Here is a 27303-nt window from a genome sequence, read left to right as displayed (position 1 = left end):
ATCTGTATTGGAAAAAAGAAGCAGCAGAGAGGGAACACTAGGCTAGCAATTCCAAAGATGCTTTTTCATGAGGCAACTGGACTTTCTTGTTTTTCTTTTCATAAACGCATGGCACAATGTAGGAGAACAAACCCATCAGGACAAGAGTCAGCAATCCATCTGCATTTAAAAGACAAAGGCCTCTCTTTCGAAGACAGCAAAGTCCACATTTTGGACAGAGAGGACTGCTGGTTTGAAAGAGGGGTCAAAGAGGCCATCTATGTCAAAACAGCCCTCTCTCAACAGAGGGTGAGGGATACGACATCATTTATCTCCAGTCTACAACACATTCCTTTCAGCAGTTCCAAAAAGGCTCCACACACATTTGCACTACTCAGGTGACCCTGGTGACACAGATAAACCTTCAGGTGGCATCAACAACTCTCTAAAAGAATGCAAATGACCAGCTGTCTGCATGGAGTATAAATCCTTCCATTCCCCACCATCCAGTCAGAGCTGAAGAAACTTCTTGGATGTGAAGTGAAATGTCTTCAAAGAAAAACAAGGAAGTCCAGTTGCTTCCTGAAATAGCACCTTTGGGACAACCATACCAAAATGACTGAGAACCTCCATAGACAATCACTGATATACAAATTTATTTAAAGCGTCAGAATGTGTGTGTGTGTGTGTAAGGTATATGGACAATACAATACAGTACAGGAGATAATATATTAAGATAAAACCATCATAAAATCACCATAATATGGAGTCATAGAATTACAATGGGATGGATGTTATAATTTGATATCTGAAGAAGTGAATCCTCTAACTCAAGGGTGTTAGATGCATCATAGTGAAACCATGCCCACCTCATTGCTGGCAATGGCAAAACAGTCGTGATACGTCCGTCACGTGACGTTGCGAGTTTGATACCCCTACTCTAACTGCTTCTAGTGTGGCTTCGGTGAGATCATCCAGATCATCCCAGGTGCCTTGAAACTGAATCTAATTAATGTCAAGAACACTATAGCAAGTGAGAAACTTGCTATAGTCTTTCTATAGAAACACTATAATCTTTCTGAGAAAATCAGAACTTGATAAAAGAAGTAAAATATAAATTTATTTACATCATGTTTTATTACAAATATCTGCTCTCTCTTGCTTTCCAATTATCTTCCCCACTGTATTTTTAAGTGTCCATAACGGTGTTTATATTTTTGTCAGGCTCTTCCTCCTCCAAGATAGCAGCACCCAGAGTTTGTAAGTTATCCAACACGGCAAATAGGGATTCTGTGAAAAGAATTTTTTTTTAAAAAGGATATGATGTGATAGAGGCAGGAAGTCATCAACAAAATCCTGGATCAAACATCCTTAAGCTAGAAGGAAAAGTAACACTAAAATTTAGAAAAGAAGACTCTGGAACTTTTACAAATAAGCTATCAATAAGAATTGCAAAGGATTACAGGAAGCAAGATATGACACTTAATGTTAACTAGAGATATCACAGGAAAAAAAATAGAACTGTTGAAGAATGGATTTTGAGATTGACTGAATTAGGAGAGACAGTGAAATTAACTGCTTTAATTAGAGATAATGGACTAGACAGCTTTATAAGAGACTGGAAACAGTTCGTGGGACTTTCTATGCGCTAAATATCCCAGATGGTTAACAGAGGCATTTGAAGATTAGTGTAATGTTTAGCTTAATGTTGGTAAAAGGGAGCACCCTACATGTTAACCCTACATGTTAAATGTATTGCTCACTTTTTGTACACTATTTTTTTCTTTTTGTTGTTGTTACGGTTGAATGTATGCTTTATTTGTTTTGTTTCGTATTGTTTGTTTTACTGTTCTGTATTTTATTTTTTTATGATAAAACATAATACATAATATTTTTTTTAAAAAAGAGAAAAAATAGATTTCCCAGAGAACGAATCTGTACCTTTAGATGGAGGACTAGTTCCTGCCTTTCGAATTGATTTAGCTGGGACTGCTGACAGCCGGTTCTGTCGATACTGGGCTAATAGCCCTTCTTGCCTCAAGGTGGCCTGTAAGGAGGAAGGAAGGAAGGAAGCAATGAAAAGCCATCACAGGGGGCAGCAATTCCCCCCTTACTGCTTGAACATACCATTAACAAGTTTTTGTCCCTCTCAAGCTCTTGCAGACGTCCTTCAAGACGGGCCATTTCCTGTTGTGTTGCAGACTCCTGAATTTTTGCCAGTTCCTCACTCCTTGCTTTGTCTCTGGCTGCCTGCCGCTCAGCTTGCCGTAGGGCAACCACTAAGGATATAAGCACATTTAAAGAGGGATTCAAATTGCTGAGAGTGAGGAACACAAGCCTCTTGCTACTATATACACGTGAGTGCCCTATAAGGTCAGTCAACTGATGCAGGCCATCTACTGTGAATGGCAGCAACTCTTTGGAAGTTCAGATAAAGGTCATTTCAGGCTAAGTGTAAGAGTTTTGGGTAGAATGGATTGCAATCTGCTGTCCAGAGTCACTTGATAGTGAGATGGGCGGCATATAAATTTAATAAATATTTGAGATGGGCGGCATACAAATTTAATAAATATTTTTCAGCATGGACCCCAGTAGTCCATCTCTCAACTTTAACTGTAGCTCGGCCTTGTGCAAAAATCTTCTGTCATCCTTTTACCACAAAAGGCTTTTTAAAATACTTCTGCCACAGATAAAACATCTTCAGCCCTTTTCCATTGACAATTGTATGACAACTCTTACCTGCTTTGGCGTGCTCTCTCCGTGCTGTATTAAGTGCTTTTTCCATTTCTGAGAGATCCTTCCGCAGTTGAGTTTCAACTTCTGTTATCTTGTCCTGCAGGGCTGAGAAGAAACGATAACATAAGATAAGATAAGATAAGATAAGATAAGATAAGATAACCTTTATTGTCATTTTTATACTGTGGGCACAATGGCACACATCAAAAATGAAATTTAGTTGCCCGCTCTCAAAGTGAAACACATACATGACACACACCTAAACATACTATGAACAACATATGTATAGACCCACATCCCTACATATACATAACAATAAGTATTAAATACTGTCCATCTTGAATATAAAACGGAAGGTTAATGCTGTATGGAATGAAACTGGCTGAATCTGGATGTTCTGCTTCGGATACCACGGAGCCTCCTCCCAGAAGGTAACAAGGAAAACAGGTCGTGAAGAGGATGTGTAGTGTCCCAGATAACCCTGCTCAAGCAACGCTTCTGTGCTGTGTCCTGGATGGGAGGGAAGGAACTGCCAATGATCTTTTCGGCCATCCTCACCACTCTCTGCACCGCCTTCCTGTCTGAAGCAGTGATGCTTCCAAACCAGACTGTGATGCTGTATGACAGGATGCTCTCAATTGTCCCCCTGTAGAAAGTGGTCAGGACAGGGGAAGGAAGATGTGCTTTTCTCATGCGGCGCAGGAAATGCAGGCGCTGCTGTGCCCGCTTCACCAGTTTCTCGCTGTTGAGAGACCAAGTCAGCCTACTCGTTAGCTGCACACCCAGGAATTTGATGCTAGTAACTATCTCCACAGGTGAATCATTTATGCACAGAGAAGTGTGGCTGTGCCTGCCTTTTCTGAAATCAACAATGATCTCTTTGGTTTTTCCTGTATTTAAAACTAGGCTGTTTTCCTTACACCAGTTCACCAACCCTTCAACCTCCTATTTAAGGCATTGACCTTAAATAAATGCCTCTCACTATTGCTCGTAACCCATTTTTATAAACTTAATACCCTGAATCCCATGTGATTTCTGCTATTGGTGAATGCTTCTTTCTCGTTTGATCGTTGCCACCGCCGCCAGCTCTCCATGCTTAAATGCAACTACCAAACCAAAATAGAGCCCTTTTATTATGCATAGTTGCTCATCAGATTCATTGATTATATCACCACTCATAGGTAATAAGCCTCCAATCTCAATTATATAATTTTTATATTTTAACTAGGGAGATTTGGGGGATTTTGTATACATCCCATAAGGACTCCAGCAATGAGTGGCCCATCTAGTATATGTTGAGACACCTGTTATGTGAATATATCAATAGCCATTTTGTTATATCATTGATGATAGTATTTGAGAATATTACTGCATCTAGGAAGTCAGAATGAATACTATAAACGAAGGAGGTGGAAAAAAACTTTGGAAGTCCTCCAATCTAATCATGTTCTGTTAGTCTGAAAAATTTACCTAACCATCTCATAAGGAATAATACCAGGGAAAAAAAACCAAGTGTCCATTAAGGGGGACTTCAAATAGATGGGAACCTTTAAAAAACAAAACAAAAAAAAAAAAACTTCATATCTCAGGTGTATCTCCAATCCAGCCTTTCTCATGAAGCTAAAAAAACACAGTTGTTCACATTCAGGAAAAAAAGGGGCTAATCCAGTATTTTAGGAAGGAGTAAGTCTAGAAATAAGTCTCTGAAGCACCACAGAAAATTCAGTTTACAGATAATGTATCTGAGATACAAGGTAAATCTTAATACAGAGCTGTAGCTCTCCATGTGTTTTTGTGTTGCAATTGCATTCCTGCAGCTACAGGAATTTCTCATTGTTTCTATTCATCGTAACAGAGAGAAAAAAAAGAACCTTCTAATCATGCAGTGTTTCTCAACCTTGACAATTTTAAGGCATGTGGACTTCAACTCCCAGAAGGAATTCTGGGAGTTGAAGTCCACATGCCTTAAAATTGTCAAGGTTGAGAAACACTGTATAATCTAATGCAAGAGCTTGTTATCTCTAGAAATAAGTTCTTCCCACCTCTGAAGAACTTAAACATACCTCTCTCATACTCTCCTCTTAACTGTCCCACCTCCTCTCTCAAACCGTCTGCAGCTCCGGCACTCCTCAGAAGCTCATGATTTGTTGTTTCCAGTTGCTTTTCTGTAGCCTCCAACTGTTGCCTCAGTTCCTGCTCTACCGCTGTCTTTGCCTCTAGCGCCTCCTGCAGGTTCTGCAAAGTTTCCCTCATTTTGCTCAGATCAGACTCCGCTGTTTGGTAGAAGAAGGGTGAAAAGAAAGCGTCAAAATGAGAACGGGAGACAGCAGAGCGATATTGTTATATTCCTTCCCCAGAACTTGGGAAAAGCTGTTCAATTCAGCCTTAAAAACGGGGAAGCGTCAGTGAATGAACAAGGCCTCGTGGCCACATCATTTCAGACTGCAGCTGCGGACACAGATGGATTTTCTTCCATGTGAAAGATTTCTTGCATCTCTGGGCGAAGAACAGGCTAAAACAACGTGGGTTTTTTTTCCTGACTTGCCCGTTTTCTAGAATGTTGATCTGTGTGGAATATCTTCCCAGCCTGCACCCACCGTCTAAAACACAATAGTAGTGAAATCACCTCTCTCTCTTGCTTCAGCCACTTTCTTCTCTATGAGTTGGGCCCCATGTTTAAGCTCTGCAGAGAGTCGGTCTCGTTCTTCATGCAGCATACGTAACTCAGCTTGTAGGTCTTCATACGATGGCTGAATCCTGGAAAGAAATGGTGAGCAGAAACCGTAACTGTTGAACCGTACTTGGGGCTTTCTCATTTTGCCTTGTCTGCCGACAAAATACCGTATTTTCCGGCGTATAAGACGACTGGGCGTATAAGACGACCCCCAACTTTTCCAGTTAAAATATAGAGTTTGAGCGAGAGAGGCGGGGGGAGAGAAAACTTGATGAGTAATATGCCAAACCACATGTGTAAAGGAATAAAATAGAATACCCGTATTTTCCGGCGTATAAGACGACTGGGCGTATAAGACGACCCCCGACTTTTGAGAAGATTTTCAGGGTTTAGAAAGTCGTCTTATACGCCGGAAAATACGGTATACAGTATATTGTGACTTAGCTGCACTGATGCTTAGAAGTTCTGGTTTCTAACTCTACCTCCCAATACAGGTAATCCTCGACTTACGAGAGTTCATTTAGTTTGGAGTTACAATGGCACTGAAAAAAGTGATTTTGGACTTCCGGCTTCCCCATGGTCACATGATCAAAATTCAGATGCTTAGCAACTGACTCATATTTATGATGGTTGCCTTGTCCCGGGGCCGTGTGATCCACCTTTTACAACCATCTGACAAGCAAAATCAATGGGAAAGACAGATTCGATTCACAGCCGTGTGACTAACTTAACAACTGCAGTTAATTCACTTAACAACGGTGGCAAGAAAGAAAGGTTGTAAAATGGGATAAAGCTCGTTTAACAAATGTCTCTCTTAGCAACAGAAATTTTGAGCTCAACTGTGGTTGTACGTCAAGGACTACCTGTACTCAAAATATTTTTCCTAACAAACTGGGGGCATTTACTCCAGCCTTTTCTCTTCTCTGATATAATTCACCAAATAATTCACCACAGATGGAAAACCTTTTTTGGGGTTTTGAGATTCCAGCATAGTTGTGTCTTACTTGGGAGTCTGTAAAGGGATCTGGATGCTTTGAAGTCACCTCTAAAAGTCAACAGACAGGAACATTTTGCCACGTTTGCATGGGAGATGGAAGGGCTGGGGAAGTTTTAAAAGTTACAAAAATTTCAACCCAACCTGGAACTGTATGAGGGCACAAATGAGGTGCTGGGGTCCACATATGGCCCACGAGTCAGAGGCAGTTCATTTTGAACTTTAGAGCAGAGGTCTCCAACCCCCGGTCCGTGGATTGGCACCGGTCCGCGGCATGCTATAAAGCGGTCCATGCAAACAAGCAAAGCCCCATCCGCGGGATGCAGACAGTACATGAAACCAGCCCCCCACCGGTCCGCGGAAAAAACTCTCTCCACAGAACCAGTCCCTGGTGCCCAAAAGGTTGGGGTCCTCTGCTTTAGAGGTCTAACACAGAGAAATGGGCTATCTGCAGAAAAGTGCAGCATTTTGTTGGGATTCAAAACCCCATTTTAGCCATAAGTGTACTGACTCGCCATAGGAAGTTGTTTATCAACCTCAATACCCATTCACAATACCTGAGTCAGAATAAACTGTAATGTGCAAATGAGTGGAGAAACTAACTGACACTGCCCCTTTAAATAAACTGAATTGTCAAGGGCTCATCTAACCTGCATTTTACAGTACTTTTTCTGGAAATTGGAATTATGAACTTACTCTTGGTCTATCCCTGCAAAGTGTTTTTCCTCTCGCTGAAGTTTTGCCAATGCTATTTTTCGACATACAAGCCCTAGAACACAAAATAGAAACTGAACTGTAAAAATAAGCTGCTTGAACTGAGATGTATGTAAGGGTATAATTACAGCGTGGGAAGAAGCTATTATATGAAATGTAATGGTTATCTGAATGAGTGCAGAAGTACCAGAGTGCAGGAAGCCATCTAATGCACATACATTTACATTTAATTCAAACAAAACCATCCCTCGACCCCTGAATACATTAAAGTCTGAGATTATTTTTACTTGAAGATGAAAAGAAGCAACAGTTAGTGATCATTTCAATGGCAATAAGCCTAATCTTCCACAAAGGAAATACCCCAAATAAGGGCTCCAAATTTATTTCTTTACTTAAGAGTATGGCATGGATTAGCAATATATATTAACATTTCATCTACATTAGTAGAACATAATAAAATATAAATGATAAAAAGATCTATGTTCAAATACCAATGTCTAGGCCATCAACCATTGAAGCGCAAAAAAACTCCAAAAAACAAGCACTATAATTGATCGCAGTAATCAAGTTTTGTTTTGGCAGTGATCACTGACTGCAATTGTCTGTCTAATCTAATCTAATCTAATCTAATCTAATCTAATCTAATCTAATCATCCATCTATCTATCTATCTATCTATCTATCTATCTATCTATCTATCTATCCATCCATCCATCCATCTATCCATCCATCCATCCATCTATCCATCTATCTATCAATCATCTATCCTACTATGCTGCACATCTCACCAAAGGCAACTCTAATAGGATAAGAGGTAGGCAAGCAGCTGTAATGGTTTAAACAAGGGAAAGATTTCTAGCATACCACAAGTTCATCATCTGTTTAATATCAGTTTTATATCATGGCTTCAACAAACTATAGCTTAGTAAAGATGTAAGTCTTCTATTTGAATTTATTTCACACCTTTATAGATATTTTATTAGTTTTTAACTATAACAATCTCCAGTGCCTGGTGTACAGCGTGTTGTCTTGGTTTATATTTTAACAAGAAAAAAAGGACAATAATAATTAATTAACCATCAATAATAATTACATTTCATAATTCCATAATTAATATATTAATTAATGATACATTTCTTTGATCTTCCCTTCTCCCATTTATATTCTCCTTCTTTAACCTTAACCAAAATATAATTCTTAATATTTTCAAGATATAAATGATTAGATATAGGTATTTTTTATAGTTATACAACTAATAATAATCTCTCTATATAATACTTTTTTCAGCTTATATTATTCTCATAACCATCACCTCATTAGTTCAGCATACATCCTATTTTTATAATTTTTGTTCTCTTAATGTCATGGTTCTGACAGACGAATCTCTTCAAAAGAACTTTGAGACACTGTTTTCCTGAAAGAATCTTTTATTTGAGAAACACTTTGAGACACTGTTTTCCTGAAAGAATCTTTTATTCGAGAAACAAAGTATCGGCACTACATAGTTGAAGCCAAAAACTGAATTTCCCCTCCCCTGGCACAAAGTAGCAAAGCGCAATTCCCTCTTCCAATTAACTGTCATAAATCACATTCCCCAATTAGCTTGACGCACGGGATTTTGTAAAACCACAGTTGAATTACTTTTTCTTGCTGTACGGGAAGTAATATAAAGATTTCATGGTATAAAGCAGGAATGAGGAACCATGGCCCCTTTATGACTGGTGGACTTCAACTCCCAGAATTCCTGAGCCAGCATAGCTACTCAGGAATGGCTCAGGAATTCTGGAGCAACTGGCTCAGGAATTCTGGGAGTTGAAGTCCACCAGTCATAAAGGGGCCGTGGTTCCCCCTGGTATAGTTAATTGAACAGAGTTATGGGTGGCTATAGAAATTGAATAAATCAATGGGGGAAAACATGCCAGACAAGATTACAGTGAAGAGCAATAATGCCCAGATTGCTCCATAACTTACCTTGGATGGTATCAACTCTCTTGGTTGCAAAACTGACCCTATTTCCCAGGCCGAAAAGCCGTGACAAAGCTGCCTTCCATCTCTCTTCCTGCCCCATCAGCTGCTGCTTTAGCCTAAAAAGCAATTGGTTTGTTTCAAAACTTTTCAAGATGTTTGGTATCTCTAACTTGTAAAGTTGAGGACTCATAATACCCATGTTTCCCTGAAAATAAGACCGGGTCTTATATTAATTTTTGCTCCAAAAGACGCATTAGGGTTTATTTTCCAATTAGGTCTTATTTTCGGGGAAATACGGTACTAAATGCGTCTGTCTGGCTGACGATCTTAACTGGGATTATTTTGGTGGTGGGGCTTATATTACAAGCATCCTGAAAAATCATGCTGGGCTTATTTTCCAGTTGAGTCTTATTTTCGGGGAAACATAGTGTAACCAAGGCTCTAAACCAGTACTATCTGTACTTAAAATCAATTAACTTTCACAAAACATCATGTCTAATTAATTGGGAATGTCTTATAAAAGCAGTCTAATTACTGATTTCCTAATCAGTTGTCCTTCTTCAGCAGGTAACAGATGTGGATGTATGATAATGAATTCTTTTTACACTTTCATTTTATTCTAATCTTGCGACTCTTCCCAAGGGTACAGGCAGCGAATAAATTATTTCAGTGCACAGCAGGTATCACACCGACAATGACAATCATCCAGATGGGGAATTGGGGCCCTTCAGCACTTCAGGTTTTTACAATCTCCTAAAGCTGAATATGCATCTCCCAGCTTAGCTGGCAATAAACAGAACATCCTATAGATCAGTGATGGCAAACCTTTTAAAGACCGAGTGCCCAAACTGCAAGCCAAAACCCACTTATGCATCGTCGGGTGCCAGGTGGGTGTGGCCCATTAGGTGGGTGTGGCCCATTGGGTGGATGTGGCCCATTGGGTGGGCGTGGCTGCGGTGGTAACAGCAGACTGGGTGGGACTAAAAAGTTCAATCAATCAATTCCAACTTTGTAAGATCTTTTTTTTCCCCGCAAGAAGTTGAAATTGACTGATTGATTGAACCTTTTTTTTTGTACATGGCGGCGGAGGGCTAAAGCGAAAAGGTTTTATAAAACCCAACTGAAGGCCTAGGACTGGGGCGACAGCGCACGTGCCCACAGACAGGGTTCTGAGTGCCGCCTCTGGTACCCGTGCCATAGGTTCGCCACCACTGCTATAGATACTGCACCAATCCTGTCAGTACCTCACAAAGGAGCTGGAAAAGATGCAAACAAGGCAAGCAAAAAAAAAGTTGCTAGGAAATACGAGATAGTCCTCGACTTACAACCATTCTTTTGGTGACCTTTAGGAGTTACAACAGCACGGAACAAAGTGACTTTTGACCAGTTTTCGCACGGCCACTGCACGATCAAAATTTGAAAGCTTGGCATCTCACGTGTATTTATGATGGTTGCTGTGTCCTGGGGTCACATGATCACCTTTTGGGACCTTCTGACAAGCAAAGTCGATGGGGAAGCCGGATTCACTTAACAACAGGGTTATTAACTTAACAACTGCAGTGATTCATTTAACACCTGTGGCAAGGAAGGCCGTAAAATGGGATAAAACTGACAACTGTCTTGAGTAGCAATGGAAATTTGGGGCTCAATTGCTGTTGTAAGTCGAGGATTACCTGTACTTGATGTGCAATTTTTGTGGTGTCTTCACACACACACACACACAAATATGGTTGTGTTCTTCAAGTGCTGATCCAAAGGTCCTTTCCCAAAAGGCAACTGGACTTTCTTGGTTTTTTTCTTGAAAACATTTTATTCTTCTCATCTTTCTCTTCTTCTCATCTTTCCTAATACTTTTTCCTGTTGGTATCTATGATTTATCACTTCTAGTATCTTATGATCAATGATTGCTACTACGATCTATAATATATGTCCTATCATATTGTTGCTTGGATGTACACTGAGAGCTTCTGCACCAGAGACAAATTCCTTCTGTGTCCAATCACACTTGGCCAATAAAGAATTCTAGTTAACAACCGTGTTACTTAACAACTACAGCGATTCACTTAACAACTGTGGCAAACAAGGTCATAAAATGGGGCAAAACTCACTTAACTGCCTTGTTTATAGCAACAGTTTTGGGCTCAATTGTGGTTGTAACTTGAGGACTATCATACTCCAATGAAGAACTACAATGATTCCAGTTTTTTAAATGTGGAGTAAGGCAAGTATGGGATACATGATTGAAGACATAAAACTATTCAAGACATAGAAAATGAAAGTTAGGAACATTTCCCTCTCGCAATACTAGGTTTTTATGTAATCCACTGAAACTAAATGCCGAGACAGTCAGGATCCCTCTAGATCAGAAGCCCTTCTTTTTCCAAAAAATAGTTAAATTGTGGAACGTACTGCTGTCAAATGTGCTGATGGATACTAAACGGTAGATTATTTTAAAAAGACTGGACAAATTCATGAACGATTATGCTACTGATACCATCTCCAGAATTATAAGCATTCTTTAAATACCAGCTGCCACAGATGCAACAAGAGAAAAGGGCTGGGCCCTCCTGTCCATGCTTGTAAACATTCCAGATATGCCTGGCTGGTGAATATTGACACAGAAAACTAGACTAGATAAGTCAGCTGCATGATCCTAGATGGCTCTTCTTATGATTAAAAGGGGAGAGCACCAAGAAAACAAGTGGAGAAGAAGCCACAGTGGATCCTGCACTGTTTGTTGTTGTCCAACAAAATGTCTCATAAATGAAAGGGGCGCCACCAAAAACAGCTAATCTGTTACTCGATTTATATTGTGCCTTTCCTCTAGGTCAGTGGTTCTATACCCCGCACCCCTAGAACGCTCCTGATATATTCTTGCACCCTACAAAAGTTCGAAATAACGGCAATGAATTATGCATATACACTATAACAGTGATGGCAAACCTTTTAGACATCGAGTGCCCAAAAACTGCCCCGCCCCCCACTTGACCCTGCTCTGCCCCACCCCATCCCTCTGCCCGCCTGCAGGGCCACCTACTGCCTCCACGGCCTGCCGATCGCCTAGGTAGTCCTGCAGCGCCATGGCGCCCACACCCTCCACCCGCACCCTGCAGCATCATCTGCGTGCGATAGGGCATGAGGGCGGAGTCTTGTCCCTGCTACCTGGCTAGGCTGCTGGTGAGGAAGGGGCCGTGGGGGGAGGCGGGGCTGGGGTGAGGGCACGTGTGCCCACAGAGAGGGCTCTGAAAACCCAATTTTTTGCACCCCCTGGAATATCGTCTCGCACGCCCAGGGTTCCCCGGTTGGGACCCTCTGCTCTTAGGTTCTCAAGTGACTTGTGCAAAGTCTCCTTTTTGTTATTTGCAATAACAAAATAACAAGAAGGTGAGAGAGAGCAAGGCATCTTACAGCAACAGGCTAAGGCACATAAACTGAATCGGAATTGGATGAAAAGCCAAGAATCCATTTCCTCCCATTACCTGTTGACAAAGTCTGCCAGTTCCTGAAGGGCTCTTTCACCAGCCTCTGCCCTCTGTTGAAAGCCATGCATTTGTTCGTTGGAGCGCAACATCTCTGCTTGCAGAGTCTGTAAGAAAAGGGAGGTTCTTTGGGGCCTGTTGAATAGTTCTAAAAAATTAATTCTGGGTGAAAAAAGTAAGGTTCTACATTTAGGCAAGAAAAACCAAATGTACAGGTATAGTATAGGGGGTACCTTGCTCAATAGTAGTAACTGTGAGAGGGACCTCAGAGTCCTAGTGGACAATCATTTAAATATGAGCCAGCAGTGTGCTGCAGCTGCCAAAAAGGCCAACACAGTGCTAGGCTGCATTAACAGAAGGATAGAATCAAAATCACGTGAAGTATTAATACCACTTTACAATGCCTTGGTAAGGCCACACTTGGAATACTGCATCCAGTTTTGGTCACCACGATGTAAAAAAGATGTTGAGACTCTAGAAAGAGTACAGAGAAGAGCAACAAAGATGATTAGGGGACTGAAGGCTAAAACATATAAGGAACGGTTGCTGGAATTGGGTATGTCTAGTTTAATGAAGAGAAGGACGAGGGGGGACATGATAGCAGTGTTCCAATATCTCAGGGGCTGCCACAAAGAAGAGGGAGTCAAGCTATTTTCCAAAGCGCCTGAAGGCAGGACAAGAAGCAACGGATGGAAACTAAGCAAGGAGAGAAGCAACCTAGAACTAAGGAGAAACTTCCTGACAGTTAGAACAATTAACCAGTGGAGCAACCTGCCTCCAGAAGCGGTGAATGCTCCAACACTGGAAGTTTTTAAGAAGAAACTGGACAGCCATTTGTCCGAAATGGTATAGGATTTCCTGCCTGAGCAGGAGGTTGGACTAGATGACCTCCGAGGTCCCTTCCAACTTTATCATTATTATTATTATTATTATTATTATAAGGTAGAAACTCTTAACGCTCTTGCAAGGCCCTATTTTAGAATTAATTAACTAGCTTTCTCATTCTCAGTTCCAATTTTTAACCGTGTTTCTGGGTGTGTGCCAGTGGAAACAGTAGCCTGACTGGCTCACGGTTGACTCAGCTTTCCATCCTTCCGAGGTTGGTAAAACGAGGACCCAGATTGTTGAGGGCAATAGGCTGACTCTGTAAACCACTTAGAGCACTATAAAGCGGTATGTAAGTCTAAGTGCTAGTGCTTTTGCTAGATCAAGTCTATATATTTTTTTAATTTACCTCCCATCTTCTGATGGCTACCAAGAATTTCAAACAGCTTTTCCTAGGCAGATAGCAATAAAAAGTACGCAAGGGTTACCCCTTGGCACCGCAGTTTCTTTATTCGGGGGCGGGGGCTGCTATCATCTGTTTTGGTTGGGAAGAACATTAGAGGTGAAATTCTGAGGGAAGAGAATAGCCACCTCTCAGGGGACTGCAGAAAGCACCAGCATCAGAAGCTGCATGTTCATTTAGAATCTCTTCCTTGTTTAAATGAAAGACCCAAAATAGTCCTGAACCATGGATAACAGGAAAATATGAGAACTGAACTGTTCCAGTCTTATGCTGTGAAGAGAACCAACTCCTGGCTTCCCTGACGCTTTGAATTAATAAGAGATTGCCCTTCTGTTCTTCACCTATGGGAAGCAAACTATTAGGCCTTGAAATCTGCCCATCCCCTGGGAGATGAAGGGATCCCAAATGATCCCTATAGTCGCTCCAGACTCACAGAAGACACTTCCCTATTTGCGTATCTCCTTACACCCAAAGGCAGGGGTAGGCAACCTTGGCTCTTTTATGACTCGTGGACTTCAACTCCCAGAATTCCTGAGTCAGCTATGCTGACTCAGGAATTCTGGGAGTTGAAGTCCACGAGTCATAAAAGAGCCAAGGTTGCCTACCCCTGCCAAAGGGATCAAAACAATTTGATGGCTGTAATAGGTTGGTCCACCAAGGCTAGTCACCATATTGTTCAAATAATAAATTAAGGAGAAATTAAATTATGTACAGCTCTGCAAAAAGACCCAATTCTACAGCAAGGGAGAATGTAACTAGGATAGAGACGGCTTTTTCTCATTCTCAGGATTGTTATAAACTTTTTACTTTGGCCACACTAAACTCAGCTTTCAGAACACCCTTCTCTGTAGGAAAAGGAACAGTGCACCCAAGAATATGAAATCAGTATTTGAATACATACACACTGGTTAGCCAAAGGGAACATTAGAGAGTAAGTAGACTGCACTTAATCAAAATTCAAGCCGCACCCCTTCTCTACAGTGCTTACACTTTCCTTCACTGAGAAAAATCTCTCCTGAAACATAGCTAATCCTCCTCCTTTGATTTTCCTCCATCAATTACCAATTGCTGTCGGTCACTCCAGGGACAACCATTTTCAAATAATAAAGAGAGGGAGTCACAAACCCTTTTGCTTCAAGAGGGGTTGCATGATAATAAATTACCTTGTTTCTTACTCTTTCCATATCAGCTTCAGCAGTTTTGTCCTCAAGACTGTGGAGCAACAGCACAGCTTTCTGTTCACTAGATGCCACCTCTTCTTCCAGCTCTTTCACCTGGGGACAGTGAATTAGCCACTTATTTATTTATTGGATTTTTATCCCACCTTTATTAGTTTATAAGTTACTCAAGGCAGTGAACATACAAGATACTCTTCCCCCCCCCTCTTATTTTCCCCACAACAAAAAACCCTGTGAGATGGGGTGGGCTGAGAAAGACTGATCCAAAGTCACCCAGCTGGCTTTCACGGCTAAAACAGGACTAGAACTCACAGTCTCCTGGTTTTTAGGCCAGCACCTTAACCACTACACTAAATCAGCTCATATTTATTGGGTTTCAAGGCTGCCAACTCCAAAGACTCTGGAGGGCTTACAGGTTTTAAAAGCCTATATAAGGCCAGATACAATGCTATTTAAGTTTTATATACTGTACTGTACTTCCAAGCATGTGAAATCCTTTACGTGCATTATTTATACATTTTATTTCTCACATGTCTGCCACCAGATTCTAAAACAAAGATGGATAAAACCATAAAACCAAAGAAACAATAAAACAACCATGAGTTGGATCGGCAATGTAAGTGGCATACTGTGAGCTCCAGTTCAAATAATACAGGACCCAGTGAAAACTGAAGGCACGGCAATGATCAAAACCAATCACATGAAACCAAATTATATAAATATGAACAGTCCATATTAGTTTTGAATAACTTCCCCCTTCTGTAACGCTAAAACATACCGTTCTGTGATAGTTTTTGAGAAAATTTTGGGAACTTAAGAGGCTGTGCACTCTTAATTTAAAAGAGTCAGTATTATAATGCAGATGATGTAGGAGTTGAGGCTGAAATTGGCTTCCCTAAAGCCATCTAGTAACTCATAGCTAAAGGCAAAATCTCAACCACAGATTTCTTGATTCAGGTTCAATCTCTTAGCCACTAACCAAATTCAACCCATGATTTTTTCATATAACCTCAATCATATTAACTAGTAAGCAGAACAGCCTCACCACATGGTGTCAAGTACTTTTATTGCCCTAGGCAACTAGAATTTTTCATAGCCACCACTCACATCTCATCAGAAAATCTAGGTGTTCAGCATTCTCTCCCCCCTCCTCCTCCCAATCTTTCCTGACAATCCTAGAAATCCTAGTTTACAATGCTCCGACTCCATTTGGGACATTCTAGACAACATACCCACCTCCCAAGGAATGTATTGGGAAGATCAGTATATGCATTTAATCAATCCAACCAAATCAACAAAGTCTGATAAGTTAGGGAGTTTCTATTTGTAAAATGCACAACAACTGGTATTTTCTTTGTGTGCTCAAATCCAGGGCTTTTCAACCTTTTCACCCATTGTACCATTTTTAGGATATGACAACATCCGAGTACCAGTCGCCTGGCAAGGTGTCAAAAACTTGATGACCAAAATAAAAAATGAAAAAAGTGATAAAGTACAGGTAGTCCTTGACTTACAACAGTTCGCTTAGTGACTGTTCAAAGTTACAATGGCACTGAAAAAAGTGCCCCCCAAGCCACAGCCGAGCAAGACATCCGCCTGCCCACCCGTGGCGCTCTTCCTCCTGTCCGAGTTTTTCATTGTTGTGAGCATTTCTGTTGAGGATTGGCAGCAGGGGTGGGGTGAGGGGGTGTTTGGTTTTTATTCCCCCCATCTGCTAGGTGGTTGCAGCAGGTTTTGGTCACTTCACATGACTCTGGGACACTGTGACCATCATAAATATGAATCAGTTGCCAAGCATCTGAATGTAAATCACAAGACCCTGGAGATGCTGCAACATTCCAGCTGATCGACGCTTCTTCTGGGCTCAGCAGAAGCGTCAGGATCAGCACTGAGCTCCAGCTGGAGCCTGGCGCTGATCCTGGCGCTTCCACTAAGCCCTGACAGCCCTGAAGCGCCGATCAGCTGGAAAGCAGCACTGATCCTGGCGCTTCCGCTGAGCCCTGACAGCCCTGCAGCTCCAGCCATCTCTCGCTCAGGCTTCTGCGGTGCTGCCACCGGTTCAGCTCATTCCCCTCCCCCGCTACCACTTTTCTAGGATGGTCGTGTACCACCTGCCAGGTGCCAAGGTACCACAGGTGGTACCCGTACCACTGGTTGAAAAGCCTTGTTCTAGACAACATACCCACCTCCCAAGTAATGTATTGGGAAGATCAGTATATGCATTTAATCAATCCAACCAAATCAACGAAGTCTGATAAGGAGTTTCTATTTGTAAAATGCATGGCAACTGGTATTTTCTGTGTGTACTCTAATCCATTCAAGCCTCCGGTCCCTCTTCATGGATATACCTTACCTTCTCCTCCAAACGTTTAGTGACATCCCTATGGCTCAGCTCCTGAGACTTCAGCTGCACCAGGAGACAAAATACTTTCTCCCGCCATCTGGTCAACAGGCACTGAAGTTTTTGTGATGACTCAGACTGGAGACGGTCCTGGAGATGCACCTGAGAGGATAAAGCACAAAATCAGACACCCAACATACTTATCACACCTTTCTACTCGGAAGGATTGCAGATACCAGGGAGGACATACGCACCATTGGTAGCATATAGAACAGTGGTTCTCAACCTGTGGGTCGGGACCCCATTTGGGGTCGATCGACCATTTCACGGGGGTCGCCAAGCAAGGCTGTCTGCCATTTTTTTTTGTCCGCCATTTTTTTCTCCTTTTCCGGCGGGTGCCTTACCTCCCTTGGGCTGGGTCGGCCTGCTCCGTCTCTGCCGCTTGCCAGCTACGCCTCGGCGGGCACAGGGGGCGGAACCACGCATGCGTGGCGCTCCCGGGCAGGGAAAGTCCTCGACTTACGACCGGTTTAGTCCTCGACTTACGACCAGTTTAGTCCTCGACTTACGACCGGTTTAGTCCTCAATTTACGACCGGTTGGGGTCGCGGCATTAAAAAGGTTGAGAACCACTGCCTTAGCTGAAAAGAATGTTACACTCCAAGAGCTGATATAGAAAAAACCAAAGTCTTGTTCTCACAAATGCTAGACATTTCAGATGCAAGTAAAAGCTTCCACACACAAAACTCAAAAATCATCAAGCTTTTTAAAAGCCCCTGGAAATCCATCATTTCAGCAAGGCTACATCCCTTCCTCCAACCTTTTTCTGTTTCTGTAACTCGGACCGCGATGCACAACATGGTATCCAGAGAGAAATATGAAAATAGACATCACTCTTAGATCCTGCTAGGCTCCCACCACCCCATCTGACATTTTACATTTTAAAAAATGTCTAATTAAAAATGAGTTGCAACTCTGTCTCCAGCACTGTTGTTAAGAATGTTTGTTGTCTCACCTTTTTACCAAGCTCAGTCTCCTGTAGAGTCAAGATATCGCCTAACGAAGCCACCCGGACTTGCAGAAGTTCAGCTGTAATTTTCAGAGCCTCCTTCTCATCCTCAAGTTGCTGAAACAAAAGAAAAATGGCGCACAGGTAGTCCTTGACTTTGTTTAGTGACCATTCAAAGTTACAATGACACTGGGGGGGGAAAGTGATTTATGACCATTTTTCACTTACAACCATTGCAGCGTTACAACTATGGTCACATGAACAAAATTCAGGTGCTTGGCAACTGGCGTGTATCTATGACAACTGCACTGTCCTGGGGTTATGAGACCTTGTAACCTTCCCAGCTAGCTTCCAACAAGCAAAGTCAATGGGGAAGCCAGATTCACTTCGTTAACTGTGGCCAAAAGAGCATAAAATGGGGCACAACTCACCTAACAACAGCCTTGCTTAGCAATGGAAATTTTGGACTCCACTGTGGTCATGAAGTCGAGGACTACTCTCACTTTTGCAAGACAAGGAGCGTTGCGTTCAGAGAAATAAAAGAACATGACCTACTCGTTCAGTGTGCATGCTATTTTCCTTTCAGTTCTCTAGAACTAGAGGTCACCCGATGAACTGAATTGTGGTCCTGAAAGTATCAGGAGGATGGATGGATGGATAGATAGATAGATAGATGATAGATAGATAGATAGATATCCAAATTTCTTTTTCTGACAAAGAGTTAAAGAATTAAATTGGGAGACTAAGATGGCCATTTCGAGCTCGTTCTGCTCTCTTCAGTTAGCCACACCCTTTATGGGATTCGAACCTGGGCAGTTTACATACTAGGCAGTTGCGACTTGAGCCTGCTTAATGCCCCTAGTTGGGGGGCTGCAAGGCAAAAGATATTGTAAAAAGTAAAACTGCAGTATAGCAGTTAAAATGTCAAGGTGTAATCAATAAGACCACTCTGTCTGAAAAACTTCCTGTATATACTCCCTTGACTTGGCTGGCAAAGAGGGGAGGAAAGCCTGTGGCTTGGTGGTTAAATCACTGCCTAGTATGTAAACTGCCCAGGTTCGAATCCCATAAAGGGTGTGGCTAACTGAAGAGAGCAGAACAAGCTCGAAATGGCCATCTTAGTCTCCCAATTTCATTCTTTAACTCTTTGTCAGAAAAAGAAATTTGGATTTAAATGTTTCGCAGTTGCGACTTGAGCCTGCTTAATGCCCCTAGTTGGGGGGCTGCAAGGCAAAAGATATTGTAAAAAGTAAAACTGCAGTATAGCAGTTAAAATGTCAAGGTGCAATCAATCAGACCGGTCTGTCTGAAAAACTTCCTGTATACACACACACACACAACATGTAAATCAACTTTAGGATTTGCTACCATGAGATGTAGAACCTCTGCTGATGGATTAGTGCAGAGTTCTTCAACCTTTCCAGCTTGGTGGCCCAGAAGGGAGCAGCAGGGAAATGTCCATGCGGATAGCCCCGTGCACGACAGCACTAGCGTGCGCGCACATACACAAGTGGGCCAGGTGTACCCACGTGACTCTGGCAGCAGTGCTAGTGTCCCCCGCGCGTGCGCAAATGGGGCCGCTAGTGCCCATGTGGCGGTGCTACTGTGAGTGGGTGGAGCTCGCCAGCTATTCCCGGGGCCCGGTGGCCAACAGGCTGTGGCCCGGTACCGGGCCGCGGACCATAGGTTGGGGACCCCTGGATTAGTGTGCTCCCTAATGGAGCTGGCTGAAAGAACAGACTGCTGAACTAGATGTGCCAGGGCCCTGTATTTGTTCTCACCTGTATTCGATTTATCAGCTGCTCCTGTTCAAAACCAGGTTTACTTGACTTCTGCTCCCCCACATAGGTCTTTAACTGCAACACCAAAGCATTCTGGGAAGCCAGTTCTGCCTCAGTCACACTGGAAGAAAGAAACCAGAGACCCTGAATAAAATCCCTGTACCAAGGAAGGGAGAGGTGTGAAGAGGGGATGAAGAAATAAATCAACCTGAGCTGGTTCTGGAGTATATCTTTTTTCTCCCTTAACTGGCTGGCCTCCTTACGCTGAGCTTCCAAATCCTGCTGGAATGCACATATCTGCTGCTTCAGGGAAGTCACTTCAGCTTCATAGACTTCAGACAGCTTATCCAACTGTGGGAAGAAAAAGAGAAGCTGGAGAGTTGATACATAGGCTCACCTCTATTAGTCTTATTTGAAACCACAGGTAGTCCTCAACGTACGACCACAACTGAACCCAAAATTTCTGCTGCTAAGTGAGACAATTGAGTTTTGCCCCATTTCTTGCCACAGCGGTTAAATGAATCACTGCAGTTAAGTTAGTAACACAGCTGTCAAGTGAATCTGGTTTCGCCATTGACTTTGTCAGGTCGCAAAAAGGGATCACATGACACCGGGACACTGCAACCGTCATCAATATGAGTCAATTGCGAAGCATCCGGATTTTGATCATGTGACCATGATTTTTGATCGCCGTTTATGCCGCAACAATGGTTAAGCGTGAAAAATGGTCTTGTCGCTTTTTTCAGTGCTGCTGTAACTTTGAACCGTCACTAAATGAACTGTTGTAAGTCGAGGACTGCCTGTAACTGCTCTCCAATGCTTTCTTTTCCAGAGAGCTTTGCAACTTATTTTATTCTGTCTTTTCTAAAAATAATAATAATAATAATCTCTCAACATGTTTTGTTGAGAGCCCTGGCGATGCAGTGGTTAGAATGCAGTATTGCAGGCTGACTCTGCCCATAGTATGGAGTTCGATCCTGACTGGCTCAAAGTTGACTCAGCTTTCCATGCTTTTGAGATCAGTAAAATGGGGACCCAGACTGTTAGGGTTTACATGCTGGCTCTGTAAACCGCTCAGACAGGGCTGTAAAGCACTAGGAAGCGGTATATAAGTCTACGCCAGTGGTGGCGAACCTATGGCACGGGTGCCAGAGGCGGCACTCAGAGCCCTCTCTGTGGGCATGCGTGCTGTCGCCCCAGTCCTAGGCCTTCAGCTGGGTTTTATAAAACATTTTCGCTTTAGGCCTCCGCCGCCGTGTGCAAAAAAAAAAAAAGATTCAGTCAGTCAATTTCAACTTCTCGCGGGGAAAAAAAAGATCTTGCAAAGTTAGAATTGATTGATTGAACTTTTTAGTCCCACCCAGTCTGCTGTTACCACCGGAGCCATGCCTACCCAATGGGCCACAACCAGCCAATGGGCCATACCCAGCCAATGGGCCGCACCCACCCGGCACCCGACAATGCATAAGTGGGTTTTGGGTTGCAGTTTGGGCACTCGGACTCTAAAAGGTTCGCCATCACTTGTCTAAGCGCTATTGCTATTTTGCACTCTGCGGTTACCTTCGTTTGGTACTCTTTCAGCACTGACTGTCGGCATTCTTGAACCCTGGCCTCCTGCCTCCTCCGCTCCACTTCTCTCTCTTCCCTCATCTGCTGCAGCTCTCCCTGCGCCAGGGCGATTTCATGGTGGCTCCTTTCCTTGGCTGACTCCAGTTCCTCCCTCAGGGAACCTGCTTTCAGCTGACTTTGCTTCCTAAGCTCTTCTAATTCATTCCTTAGGGCCTCTTTTTCTTGCTGACTCCTTTTCCTGACTTCTTCCAGTTCGGTCTTCAGGGCAGCAACTTCCGTAAGGTTTTGACTTTTGAGTAATGTTAGTTCTCCTTGGAGATTGGACAAGGTACTTTCCCGAGCAGCTATGGTTGCCTCCTGTTGGGCTGAGGAAACTCGGAGGGCGCTAACGTCCGACTCCAAGCGCTGGATCTCGTGGAGCTGATGGGAGATGATTTCGGCCTGTTGAGACATTGCCAGGGTCACATTTGAAGGCTCAGCCAACCTATCCAAGGACCTTGGATAGAAGAGAGGAAGATGTCAGGACGTTCTCCTATCTCAAGGGAGAAGGCTCTAGGCCAGGGGTCTTCAAACTTGGCCCTTTTATGACTTGTGGACTTCAATTCCCAGAATTCCTCAGCCAGCTCTACTCAGACTTCCCCATCCCGACTAGAACCTTCCAGATGTGGCCCAAAGATGCTTTTTCACAAGGCAACTGGACGTTCTTGTTTTTCTCTGAAGACATTTCGCTTCTCATCCAAGAAGCTTCTTCAGCTTCTTGGATGAGAAGCAAAACGTCTTCCAGGAAAAACAAGAACGTCCCATTGCCTCGTGAAAAAGCATCTTTGGGACAATTATGACCTGGATGACTGAGAAACTCCATAGATTTCTAGATGTGTGAGCTTCAGTTCACAGAATCTTCCAGCCATCATTAGCTATTGCTGAGAATCCAAATATCTGATGTCCATTCAATCTGAAGGGCATCTAGATTAGGAAGGACAGTTCTAGGAACTGCTCACTCAGTAAGAGGAACAACAGAATGCATACGATTTTCCTTCTAAAAGCCGTGAGTCAGAGAGACCATAAATGGGTTGATCTGATTTACAGGTAGTCCTTGACTTATAACCATTCGTTTAGTGACCACTCAAAGTTACAATGGCACTGGAAAAAAATAACTGACAACCATTTTTTCACACCTACAACCGTTGCAGCATCTCCGTGGTTATGTGATTAAAATTCAGACGCTTGGCAACTGACATGTATTTGTGACGGCTGCAGTTTCCTAGGGCAGTGATGGTGAACCTTTTAGACACCGAGTGCCCAAAAACCGCCCCGCCTCCGCTCAGCCCGCCCTGCTTCGCCCTCACCCAGCCCGCCCTCAGGGCCATCCACAGCCCGCCGCAGATCACCCAGGCGGCCCCACAGCACCATGGTGGCCACGCCCTCCGCCCGTGCCCCACAGCATCATCTGCTGGCCAGCTGCCATGTGCTTGGCTGCGCTGCTTTGCGCGGGCCGCACCTGGGGGTAACTGTCCTCCAGGGGGGCTGCTGGTGAGGAGGGGGCTGTGGGGGGAGGCGGGGCTAGGGTAAGGTGATAACATTTTGCGACCTTTTGGCAAGCAAAGTCAATGGGAAAGCCAGATTCACTTAACAACCATGTTTTTAATTTAACTGCAATGATTCACTTAACAACTGTGGCAACGAAGGTCATAAAATGGAGCAAACACTACTTAACTGGGGCTATATTGTGGTCGTAAGTGGAGGACTATCTGTAGATTGTCCAAAAAAACCAATATAATGAATCTGAAAGGTGCCACTTTCAGTCGTTCAGCTCAGAAATAGTTCAAAGCCATCTTCTAGTAATTCCCTCTCCCGGCTCACTGACTGTGCACAGAATTAAAAGGTTGAGAGAAAATAAATAAGATACCAAATTGTTCACCTGGTTTTATCTTTTGAGTCTTCTGTCTTATCTACTATTGTGGTCCTTCTTTGGAGTTCATTTTTCAAACGCAAATTCTCTCGTCTGAGTTCAGCAGCCTCTTCCCAGCTAGGGTAAGCTGTGGCTCCCCAGGGCTCAGTAGTAGCCACTGTTGGAGGTGGTGCTGATTGGCTCTGGAAATGTGAAGGTGGAACCAATTCTCTAAATCCTAGGGGAGGAAAAAACACAGAAAAAAACACCTAGATAATGGTTTTCTATTTGGATGTATAATGCTAAGCCAGGTTCTCACCAGATAAGAAATCCGCTAGTTGTTAATGAAAACAATAGAATGGGGATCTTAGTTTTACCCAGACAGCTCTGGTGCTGGTTTAAGTGTACCTGTGCTACCTTTGTAAACTAAAGGAAGGAAATTAGGTGAGTGAAAAAAATCAAAAGAAATGAAAAACACAGATCTCTCTCTGCTTTTCTGGCTACCTGATCAATTTATCACAGAGTATCAGAAATCCTCAGAGGTCAGAGACCACCATAGTGAGATATAGGACTGTTTTATAATGATAATAATAATAATGATAAAGTTGGAAGGGACCTCAGAGGTCATCTAGTCCAACCTCCTGCTCAGGCAGGAAACCCTATACCATTTCAGACAAATGGCTGTCCAGTCTCTTCTTAAAAACTTCCAGTGTTGGCGCATTCACCGCTTCTGGAGGCAGGTTGTTCCACTGGTTAATTGTTCTAACTGAGTCCTTCAAAGAGGAATCAAGATCCAACGAAGAGAGAAACCAATCAAAGGTGGGCAACGAAGAACAGGACGGAAGTCCGCGAAACCTCTTATCGGACTGAGCCTCTTCTTTGTGGCAGCCCCTGAGATATTGGAACACTGCTATCATGTCCCCCCTCGTCCTTCTCTTCGTTAAACTAGACATACCCAATTCCAGCAATCGTTCCTTACAGTATATGTTTTAGCCTCCAGTCCCCTAATCATCTTTGTTGCTCTTCTCTGTACTCTTTCTAGAGTCTCAACATCTTTTTTACATCGTGGTGACCAAAACTGGATGCAGTATTCCAGGTGTGGCCTTACCAAGGCATTGTAAAGTGGTATTAATACTTCACGTGATCTTGATTCTATCCCTGTTAATGCAGCCTAGCACTGTATGTGGGTGGGTGTTGACTCCTGGTGACTGCCTAGAAAAGTCCTGCAGTTTTCTTGGCAAGATTTCAGAAGTAATTTGCTATTGCCTCCTTCTTGGAGTGAGAGGCAGCGATTGGCTCAAGGTTACCCAGCTTGAGTAAAGAAGGACTAGAATTCAGTCTCCCATTTTTCTAGCCTAGTGTTTCGGTAACTATACCAAACTGGCCCTATAAAGGCTTTAGAAGCCAAAAGTGGATCAGCTTCATAATTTAACCAATTGGCAAGTTATGCCTTTTGTGGTTAGTCTCAGGAAATAATCTAGTAAATTTGCTTTGTTCTTAATGGGCTTCAGGTACACTTCTACAGAACACACATAATGCATTAAGTAGGCTGACTTAGAAATTGCAACCAGAGCAACAACCTATCAAGGTTATCAAGGTTATCTCTAAGAAGGAATTTGCTGATTCTTTACCAGTTGGCCTTGTAGTCTGGAACACAGCAGGGGGGTCCAGGTGCTTGTCTGAATCTTTCCTCTTGGCCATGGCCTCACTTCACAGTCCTTCAAAATATACAAACACTTTGAGTAATAATTTCAATTCTACTCATGGCAATTTAAAGTTTAAATACATTATTAAAACAAAATTTCACTATCAAGTGAAAAGAACACTCATGTGAAAATTAATTAAATCTATTACAAGTGAAGGCTTCTCTGCAGGACTCTAAAGATGCTAGACCCTTGATTAAGGAAAAATGCCCCCTAACCCTAAAGGCAATGACTGAAAATAACAGAATAACAGAATTGGAAGGGGCCTTGGAGGTCTTCTAGTCAAACCCTCTGCTCAAATAGGAGACCCTATACCAGTGATGGCGAACCTTTGAGACCGAATGCCCAAAAACCGCCCCCGCCCCCACTCCGCCTCCCACCTTGCCTGCTCTGCCCCTGTCCACCCCCTGCCCCACCCAGCCGCAGGGCCACACACCGCCTCCATGGCCCACCGCAGCAGATTGTCCAGGTAGCCCTGCAGCACCATGGCAGCCACGCCCTCCGCCCACACCCCGTAGCATCATCTGCACGCTATGGGGCGCGAGGACAGAGTCTTGTCCCTGCTGTCCAGCTATGTGCTTGGCTGCATGCTCTGTGCAGGCCGCGCCTGGGGGGGCGACTCTCCTCCAGGGGGGCTGCTGGTGTGGAGGGGGCCGCAGGGGGAGGTGGGGCTGGGGTGACAGCGTGCGTGCCCAGAGAGGGCTCCGAGTGCCACCTCTGGCACATGTGCCATAGGTTTGCCATCATTGCCCTATACCACATGGCTGTCCAATGACAGAGGACTGATCACAAGTCACAATTTGATGAGTTGATGACACTCAAGAGTATCTTTCCAGATAATTCCACTACTTGAGAAGGATTACACAAAGCAGCATTTCTTAAAGGGTGATACTGGCATCCCTGGGGGTCCCCAAGACCCTCTCAGTGATCCATAAAATCAAAATTATTTGCCAGCCTATGTTGAAAGATAATACAATATTAAAATCCTATCAAACAGTTGTGAGAAGTGGTAATGGCTGTGAATGTATCCGTTTTAATTTTTAATATAGTAAATATCAATAAATATAACCCATATAAACAATAGCTCTTTTGGGGGTCTACATAATTTAAAAAAATGGGAAGGAATCCTAAAAAAAAAAAGTTTAAGAAACACTGACATAGAGAAATAACATACAGTACTTTCCTGTTATTGCAGAGTAGCAATTATATAAAAATGGTCTTCTCTTAAGTAAAATTAACCTAATTTAGAGGTTTAAGATGACAGCCAATGCTTTATACAGTATTTTATCTGGAAATCTACAGGAAATCATTCTAGCTATTGAAGAACAGACAAATCACTTTTTTTCTAAATAGCCCTATAAAAAGTTTTTCTGCCACCTTACTGAAATTTCTGAACTACAGTACACACAGATGTGTGGTATGTATATTTGCTTCACTGTATAGCGCATATTACAGCATTCTATTTTGTAGGAAACCTGTTTAAAGATCTTTTTTTTTTCAAGAAAAGTCTGGAGCTACCAAATCAGTTTCAGTTGATAAAAGCGTCAGCCTGAAACACTTGAGATCACATATTTTTTTCTTGGGAAGAGGAGCAGACTTCCATCTTCCAGATCATGTCCCCTTACAAAAAAAAAAAAACCCCTTTCAGTTTGCTTGGATTCATTCCAATTTATTTCTCATTGAGCCTATTATTTATTTACCTGTAGACAAGCACTGGGGGAGATCATTCCATTATCCAAGAGGGATAACATGAACAGATTTGTGAGTGTCTATGACAGGGGAATTCTGGGAGTTGAAGTCCACACATCTTAAAGTTGCCAAGTTTGAAAAAAAAACTGGCTTACAATCTCAGATGCTTTAGGCGCTAGGCAACTGAAGATTGTTTTAGCCACAATCTGAGTCTCTGTTTTAGTTCCTGTATAAGCAACTGCAGGATGGGTTTTTTTTTCCTTTCCTTTATTAGATTTTTAAATCTTCTTTTATGACTCTGTTTTTTAAAACAAT

The 27303-nt window shown here is 42.9% G+C and overlaps 1 protein-coding gene across 1 annotated transcript; it reads right to left on the bottom strand.

Moving 5' to 3' along the window:
• Positions 1–629: 629 nt before the first annotated feature.
• LOC107297631 (coiled-coil alpha-helical rod protein 1) lies at positions 630–25297 on the bottom strand. Its single transcript, XM_015826993.1, has 17 exons — positions 25228–25297; positions 23627–23834; positions 21700–22204; positions 20348–20490; positions 20140–20260; positions 18365–18475; positions 17363–17512; positions 14995–15105; positions 12544–12650; positions 9068–9180; positions 7080–7152; positions 5342–5472; positions 4779–4988; positions 2719–2820; positions 2107–2258; positions 1921–2026; positions 630–1269 (listed from the first exon to the last, which is right to left on the bottom strand). The coding sequence occupies exons 1-17, from the start codon at positions 25295–25297 to the stop codon at positions 1169–1171; spliced, it is 2514 nt and encodes an 837-aa protein (XP_015682479.1). The 3' UTR covers positions 630–1168.
• Positions 25298–27303: the final 2006 nt, after the last annotated feature.

This window comes from Protobothrops mucrosquamatus, unplaced genomic scaffold (assembly GCF_001527695.2).
Source record: "Protobothrops mucrosquamatus isolate PMUCROS unplaced genomic scaffold, P.Mucros_1.0 scaffold3425, whole genome shotgun sequence".
Lineage (NCBI taxonomy): Eukaryota > Metazoa > Chordata > Lepidosauria > Squamata > Viperidae > Protobothrops > Protobothrops mucrosquamatus.
This window is presented reverse-complemented; position numbering and strand designations above follow the sequence as displayed.